This window comes from Pseudochaenichthys georgianus, chromosome 6 (assembly GCF_902827115.2).
Source record: "Pseudochaenichthys georgianus chromosome 6, fPseGeo1.2, whole genome shotgun sequence".
In the NCBI taxonomy this organism is placed as follows: Eukaryota; Metazoa; Chordata; class Actinopteri; order Perciformes; family Channichthyidae; genus Pseudochaenichthys; species Pseudochaenichthys georgianus.
The window spans coordinates 24,324,054-24,332,617 of record NC_047508.1 but is presented as its reverse complement, the minus strand read 5'-3'; the positions used below and the strand labels follow the sequence as shown (position 1 = coordinate 24,332,617).

The window sequence follows — 8,564 nt, the reverse complement described above, 5'->3', positions numbered from 1 at the left end:
TGTTTATAGCCAGAAAGTAATCACCCAGCGAACGATTTGGTCGGCCACTCTCTGAGCCGAGGCGTTGCCAGGTTGGGCTACTTTTATGCTTTTCAATTAAGTGTGTGTTTTCAAACAATTTAGGTCACATATGTGATATTTCGGGCAACAATATCACAACTAAATCAAAGCGTTATTCTTATTGACATGTTTATGTCGTCATAGCTCTATGATACAATAATTATGAATGTGTTAATTTGTAGCTTAGGAATGTTATCTGATCCAAAATACGTTTATTTTATGTATGACCTCTATACATCACTTTGTCCTGATTGTAACAGTGTTCTTTTTTTTGTCTAATGATAAAACATTACCGTTATGGATGGTGACTCTAAACTCTGACTGGACTGCTTTTTGTCAGTCAAATATGGCAACCCAAGCTGCCCGGAACCACAGAGCAGATCATTGTTGACAACTGTAGCTCAGCTGCAAACTTCTCCAGCTTTCAGAACAATGAAGCTGTCATTAATTTGGTTGGGTTCTGTTGTGGTTTCAACGGGTTGCCTTCAGCGCTAGCTTACTGATGAACCGGGTTTGTTACGTTACTGAGCATCAGTAGCTTCACGTTAGCTAGCTAGCTAACAGTTAGCTAAAGACGCAGCAGCAGCATGGGCGATGGCAGCATTACTCCCAGGCTCGGCAACATGAAAGCGTTTCTAGGTTTAGTTGCCGGCGCTGGAGCTTCCTACGGTTTATATAAACTCATTAGCGGGGAGAGTTTTAAGAGAAACAAAAAAAGTGCTGCCAATGAAAGTGCTGGTGTGAGGAGCAGTGAAGGTACCCTGCAGCCGGGCAGCCTGCTGGCCAGAGTGTCCGGACTGGATGTGGTCTGTCCCCGACCTGTGGGGGGTGCTTCAGGTAAGGGCCAGAGGCTCTTAAAGCTTTGACTAACATATCTGATTGCGCCAGCATATTGTGTATCTAAATTATTTCTCTTATGTCCTGTTTGTAAACACAGACTTGCCAGTATATCCCAAACTATGATCTCAAATTTGAGCCTTTGACTGTTAAAGAAAAGCTACTGTGTGGTATTCAGTCTCCTCCAGTGCAAAGAGTTACACATATGACAGCTGACAACTCTTTAATTTTAACACAAATACCTGTACACAATGTATATATTTTTATAATATATATAATGTACGTTTTTTATATATTAATTGTTGTATCTGCTTTTATTTTTAATTTATTTTCTCTTAATAGGTTTATATTTTGCACTAATACATCAAAGCACGTTCCTCGTAAGTGAAAGAATGCATTGAGATCTACTGGATTTTGTTTCTGAATACCAATAGGCCTACATGTTTTTAAAATAATGTTCCACCGTAGGTGACCTCGCCCACCAGTCCCCTGGCAACCTGGATCCACAGCACTTGAAAATGCTGCTGTCATGTCTGCAGACCAGCAATAATACAACTGACAGATGTCGGATCCTGCTTACGCTAGGAAATTCTGCTGCCTTTACTGTGAATCAGGTACAGTAAGAGTTTACTATCTTAGAACAACGAAATTGAAGTGTGCTTAGTACTGAGTTTTTCAGCTATGTATTATCATTTTTATTTTCTTCTATTCTAATCCTCCAGAATCTTTTACGGGAATTTGAAGGGATTCATATCATAGCTGGTTTCCTCTCTGATCCTGCACCAGAGGTTAGAGTGCAGACTCTGAATGCTTTGAATAATATATGTATGAACATTCAAAACCAGGAACAAATAAAGGTATGTCACCATATACTGTACTGCAAATATCCTGAAATCAGAATCAGGCTTCATACAAGATAGTCTGGTAATATATCCATGCCTGTGTGTCTCATAGGTTTATGTGCCACAAGTGTTGGAGCTGATTGAGATGTCTCCAGTGAACTCTGAGCTCCAGCTTGGTGCTCTCAGGCTGCTGACCAACCTTTCAGTCACAGATAAACATCAACACTTGCTAAAAGGATCAATTACACTTTTACTCTCTCTAGTTGTTGTGAGCAAGGAAACTTTACAGGTTGGTATCTTCAAAGTTGCATCTGAATAATATTATTCACAGTTTTCATACCATTTTTTTATTTTGTAATATCTCTTGGAAATCAGATAAAAGCTATGAATACAGTATGATTTATCTTCTAATATGTTCCTTCCAGGTTCAGGCTTTGAAAGTCCTTGTAAATCTGTCATCCAATCCAGATATGATGGATGACATTGTTCAAGCTCAGGTAAGAGTAAAGGAAATATAAAAATAATGTATCATGGTTCTGCATTAAGAGGTCAATAGAAATGCAGCATCATCTATTTTCTTTTGTAGACATACTGTTGTGGAAGGTGCAGAGTTATTTTATAAATCCTCATTTTGCACTTGTCTTTTCTGCTTTTCTCTGTAGGCGCCAGCTTCTGTTGTGCTGCTGTTTGACGCACGAACAGCCTCTGCCGTGCTTCTACGATTGCTGACGTTCGCAGGGAACTTAAAGGCCTGGAGGGCCTCAGCCCAGGTGGCAGATGAACTGAGGCGGAAGCAGGACTGCCTCTTCCGGGTCATGTTAGATGAGTCTTCCCAGCTCCACAGCAGACTGGTCCAGCTGCTTTCACACCCTGATGTGGAGATTCAGTCCCAGGTGGCTCGCATCTTGACATAGACCTCCTTCTCTGCACACTTGACCCACCCATGCACAGCTTATGCTTCCACACAATTTGCCAATGCCATCAACCCTTCACCCTTCAATGTCAACTATAAATCTATTGACATAGTCTCATAAAATAGAAGGCTGAGAGGCCTTTCTGCTGATATTAAGCTTTCACTTCTTCACTATCTATATTTACAATGCTCTAGAGATCAGAGGTTTTCAAAGTGGGAGTCAGGTCTCCTCAGGGTAGGCTCAATTGAAGGGAACATTATTAAAATAATTATTACTTAATTTATCAAAGGAGGATCTCATAGAGAAGCCTACATGTGTGTGATTTAGTTGGAGCAATAGTATCGAGATACATTTGTTTTCATGGAGTTTTTTTCTGCTTTACCAGAGTCAGAAATACCATAGGACAGACCTATTGTGTATTTTTTGTCAAACGGCAATATTAGACTGATTTAGCTTAATTGGAGCCAAAATAGCCATGAAATAGTATAATCATAATCCGATAGGAATTTTGTGAGGAGCCGAAAAGCGTAAGACTTTGAAAACCCCTGCTCTACATCAATATTTTCGTCACAATTAAGTTAATTATCCATCACACCTCACCAGCCATATATACACTTTCTTTCACTAAAATGAATTGATGAGCAACCAGTGAGCAGGAGCAGACCATTCATGCAATATAAGTAAAACAGACAACCTCTCAATGTCTTTTCCTGCCACCTGCAGCTTATTCTCATGACCAGAAAATGTTTTCCTTCAAAGATCCACAGTGCCCTCCCTTCTGAGAAAGTCATGTACTCTCTGAAGGCATGTTCCAGGTGACATTTCGGAACCCTAACCCACTGCCAAACATTTTCTAGAGAATGTGTCAGAACGACCTGCGCAGCTCGACCAAACCACCCTCTGAGGCTCAGAGAGACACTTACTGTAGATGGAGAGCCGTACACCTTAGCATGCCTTGGAGACAAGAATGGCTCATTTATCAACATGTTGGATTTAAAGATCATGTTCTTCAATAATCTTTGATTTATGTAATTCATTTGAGAATCAGTGCATCATGACTAGTCAAAAATCAGTCTGTCGGAAAGAACTTGTAGCTGAAACCTTACCTCCACATTAAGAAGAGCTACCAAAGTGGATGGGACACCTTCAATAATTAACTTATTTATGGTCATATGCACAGAAATTACAGAGATGCATGGAGGCAAGAAAAAGGGAGATTCAATGACACAAAATACTGCAAGTTATAATAAATGGATAACAAATAATATTAATAAAATGGAAAATATTATACATTTGTGGCAGTAATTACAAATGAATAAACTGAATGTAAATGGTAAGGATACAACGTGAGTAAAGTTTGACATCAAAGGGGCACCAACCTCAGCTTCCTGGGAAAAAACCAGGACGTAACTGGTGGCGTTGCATCTCTCAGACACGCCGGCAATACCCCAGGGAGGAGCGGGGGGGAAGTAGCAAGGGAAAAGGATGTGCTGTGATTGTTTCAGCTAACACACATATTGTGCAGATATGCAGCTTGCGAATTAATGGAGGGGTTGACCTCTTACAGAGTAGCCTGTAATAGTAATTCCTTTGTTTTCTAACCATTAGTATATTTAAACATTTTTCCACATGGTTATTGAATAACAAAAGAGATAGAATGTTAAGTATGCACTCACAGTAAGTGACAGGCTAGATCATCGGCTCTCTTGTAGTATAGAGAGAAAGTGCATGAAAAATGTGATTATCTCAGAATATGATTTTTAATGCAAGGATTTTATGATATGAGCCTGTCCAGGTGTAATGAAATGCTGCACATTTTACTGACCTTATTGAACCCAAATCCTAAAAATCTCTCAGGCACTATGGTTTACCAGAACAGCAGGAGGCTGATTTACTTGTGACCTAGATTATAAGATTTATTTAATGAAGCTTTTTGCCTATCAAATGACAAATGTTTGTTGTGTTTGTTTGAATGGTGCAATAAATACCCTACAAGACAAGATCTGTATATCAACATCCTTATTTCTGTTGTTTTCTTAAAAATATTAATCTTGTAGCAATGACTGAATTTGTGTCAAGCTCTGCTGTTGTTGACTGGTAGACAGTGCAATTGGGTCTGCCTTTTTGCTTTGAATACTAAGAGCCCTACCATGAAGTAGAGAATGTAGTTCAAGCTTTAATTTCCAGCAGGTTACTTTAACGGTATTTTCTCTGGTCTCCTTTACAACTGTATTCATTTCTTTCAGAGTGCTGTTCCTGGAGTCGTGCAAATTTAAAAAGTAAATGTTATTCACTGTTTAATAGAAGATAGTGTAAATAACTGCTACACTTACATCCTACATTTTCCATGATGTATTCCAGTTGTTCCCTGGCTCCTTAAAAAACAAGCTCAAAGCATTTCTTTCAAACTCCACACCTCAACTTGTAGCTCAGGCTTCCTTTGAGAAAATTCTCAATTCAATTTTAAATTATTTTCTAAGACTTTAGAAAGTTCCTTGCAGAGCCTTTAATATGATTTAGGCTACAACGGGTTGCATAGGCTTGAAGAGTTGTACTAGTTGTACTATTAGTTAAATGACATTCATATGTAAAATGTGTGGAACAGCCTACATTCATCAGCCAACTTGTATATTTATATTAAAGTTTTTTTCTTCTAGACGGATTTCTATCGTTTCAATTACCAATTTAATGATTTAGGGTGTATTACCTTTAGTGTCCTTAATTTGTAAAGCACTTAAATTGAAAAATGACACGAGTATGCATATTTGGGTATTGGCCTACTGAAAAATATTTGCAAATGTATAATTTTGACAAATCACTGAGTCCAAGAAAATTCTTGATTTGTGTGATGTAGGCACGGATGATGATTTCGACGACAACCTTTAAAATGAGGCTTATTTAACAGTGATGATGCTCTCAGGTCTTTGTCTCCCCCTCCCTCGCAGGCCCACAGCGTCCTCCCCCTCCCAACAACGAGATGACCATCGCCGGATCCCGCTAAACCCGAGCAGAGTCTCACAGAGGCGGGCGACAGCACCCAGCGCACGGATCAGAAAGCGAGGACGAAGGGGGGCGAACACATTTGGGATTAGCCGCATCAGCTATGAACATCCACCACGTTGAGTAGCAGCAAAACGAAGCTCTCACACCTTAAATCGCGTCGAGGATGAGCGGGACTGCAGCGGCCACCGGATCGGCTTCCTGCCGTTTCGCCCACTATTTTGTTGAGTGTGGAGTGGACACGGAGACGGGCCTGGAGCCAGACGATGAAGCAGGTACATGGTCTACAAACACCCCCCAAACAAATCCATTTAAACTCTTAAATACACATCCGAGGACACTTTTCATGTCATTTAAAAACATGTAATGTTGGCCTGTATGTGTAGAGGTGACATCCATTTAAATGTGTTTTGATTGGACACTACATTCCTTTTCCTTTCACAGGGTTGTTGACAACATAATATAATAATTACATTTTTCCTCCAAAAAGATGTTCTCAAAAAAATTCGATTAGAATGTGCTATTATATAATGGCAGGATTTGAGTATTTAAGATATATTTTAAATGTAACGGATACCTAACACAATATTCAATTCAATTTTCCATAAACACATGATTTGAAGCAATAACCTAAAATGACCATTTTACAATCATCCATAGTCTTGTCCTTTTGTATTATCCCTGCTTGAAGAGACGCATTACCATTGTGTTCATTGTGTTTTCATCATATTTTCAGCAGCAGCATCGCAAGTCAAGTGAAAATATAGCTTTGTTGGTTTCTGCAAGTCATCCACTGTTACTGCTACACCTGGATAAGGAATAGCAAAGATAGGGTTTAATAGAAAGCGGACAAGATTTTGCCCTATAGCACTGGAGCACAGATGGAGCATCCAGGCAATGGATCGTGCATAACAACAGGAATGTGTGTTAGAACGAGCTCCCAAATTACACTGTTTTGTAAACCTAAAAGTATAAAAAATGATAATCTGTGAGACAGCTAGTTTTTCTGTTCAGCTCTTTATGCTGTCAAACAGATGGATTTCTTCTTTCATCCAACAACACACATCTGTCCTTTTCTTATATAAAAAAAACAAAGATGGGAGGAAATGGTTGATGTGATGTAGGTGGATGTGGGGGTTGCCAAGGTGATGACAGCGGCAGTGCTATTCCTGATGGTTTATTTGTGGTTGAAAGCTTCTCAGCTGTTATAGCAATAGAGACCCCAAGTGGTGCTGCTTCTCTCCCACTCAGTTGTTGACACTCATCTAGGTGAGGTGAGGACAGATTCATCCAGGAGCCCTCTGTGCACCTGTTCTGCTCTGAGTCTTTGTGAGGAAAGGGCTGCTCAGGTGTGTTCATTACCAACTCTTTCCAGGATCTCAAACAATAGTCACGCCCCGTCTTCTCCCAGTGTTCTTGGTAGCAGAAATCTAACTCATGTAGAGCAGCTCTTCAGGGGCAAGATGGCAGGCAGATCTTCTTTCTCTTTCTCTTTTAGAAAACAGTGTGTTTAGGGTGAGCTGTGTATTGCGAGTGAACCCAAGGCTTTGCTGCAGATTAATTACTGCTCTAACTTACCATCAGGGGCTTTGATATCAGGCTCCCTGTGGCGAGTGGCAGCTCTGCTGGCCGGTATATCTGAGCTCCACCAATCTGATTATATAACAGCAGGTCATCTCAGACCCACTGCAGCAGGGGCTCCGCTCTCCTTTCAAGGGATTTTCTGTCTGACAAAACCTACATTTTCTGTAAGCTGAAGTCAGGCAATGTTTATTCTATCATGTGCATCTGAAAGTGTAGGGATGTGTCAGTTGATACAGCATCTCTGTATTGCATAGACTAATAACACAATGTGTGAGAGTATGACTACCGAGAAACAGTCTGCCCTTGTTGGCTTCTCAATAGACGCCACTGTGTTTTCTGCAGCCTAATCAAATGTCACGTGGTTTTGCCGATGCTTCAGCAGCAGACTGTCACTGGGGGATGACATCACAGAAGGGCGAGAACTCCCTGATCCTACATTCAAGTTTCGTATAAGAATTGACACTTTTAATGTTCACAGAAAAAAAAAAACTGATGGCAAAGAAGTGTATATGTTTTGCACTTGTTTTACTGTACGGAAAAATTCCAGACAGTTAATTTATTTTTTGGCCCTCAACACTTACATTCTTTATTTTAAGCAAACAAGCCCTGCACCATGTCTGTGTCTCAGGCTGAAATCAAAAACGAGATTTATCTTTGTGATGTCACTTGATTCATCCTTTAATTCGCGGACAAATCTCTAATGTCAAAGACAGAGTGAGTTTAACTATTTTAGCCAGAAAAGAACAACTCCTCATCATTCAGTGCCAGCTGAAATGTTCTGTCTTTTTAATCTTTTTTGATTGTTATATCGGTCCTCATCTACTCATGTAATAGTGTGTGATGAGTGGGACGGTGGGGGTAATTCTGTTGGTGAGCATGACAGATGTCTAGCTTTATGGCCGTTCAATCATCCCTAATGAAGTGTGCCTGTTTTAGGGATGGGCATCATTCAGTGAAGTAAATCTGTGTGATGGATCTCTACACAGTGGACTGAATATGAAACACTTTGTTGTTGTTGTCTTAAAGATTATAGTCACAGTGTTAATTAATTAATATACTTAGGGTTAGAGCTGAAACAGTACATGTATGAGACAATTAGTCAATAGACTGAAAATGAATCATTACATTTTGTTAAACAAATACACAAAAAATCAAACCACAAATGCCAAATATGAACTAGTTTCTATCAGATTTTCTTTGTGTTATGTTATTACATTACATTACATTGCATTTAGCTGACGCTTTTATCCAAAGCGACTTACAATAAGTACATTCGGCCAGGAAGACACAACCTTGAAGAAAACAGAATCATATAAGTACATCAGCA

General features: G+C 39.7%; 2 protein-coding genes across 2 annotated transcripts in view; both read left to right on the top strand.

Moving 5' to 3' along the window:
* The first annotated feature begins 391 nt into the window (after positions 1-391).
* On the top strand, positions 392-4,653 carry armc10 (armadillo repeat containing 10). The gene is made up of 6 exons (XM_034085362.2): positions 392-897; positions 1,366-1,511; positions 1,620-1,754; positions 1,852-2,028; positions 2,165-2,236; positions 2,402-4,653. The coding sequence occupies exons 1-6, from the start codon at positions 648-650 to the stop codon at positions 2,651-2,653; spliced, it is 1,032 nt and encodes a 343-aa protein (XP_033941253.1). The 5' UTR covers positions 392-647; the 3' UTR covers positions 2,654-4,653.
* A 946-nt stretch (positions 4,654-5,599) lies between these two features.
* Positions 5,600-8,564, top strand: part of LOC117448595 (DENN domain-containing protein 5B-like) — a 31,034-nt gene continuing 28,069 nt past the window's right edge. Inside the window, exon 1 of the mRNA XM_034085913.1 lies at positions 5,600-5,928. Within this exon, the coding sequence (XP_033941804.1) occupies positions 5,820-5,928 (109 nt within the window). The 5' untranslated portion in view covers positions 5,600-5,819. The remainder of the gene's footprint in view (positions 5,929-8,564) is intronic.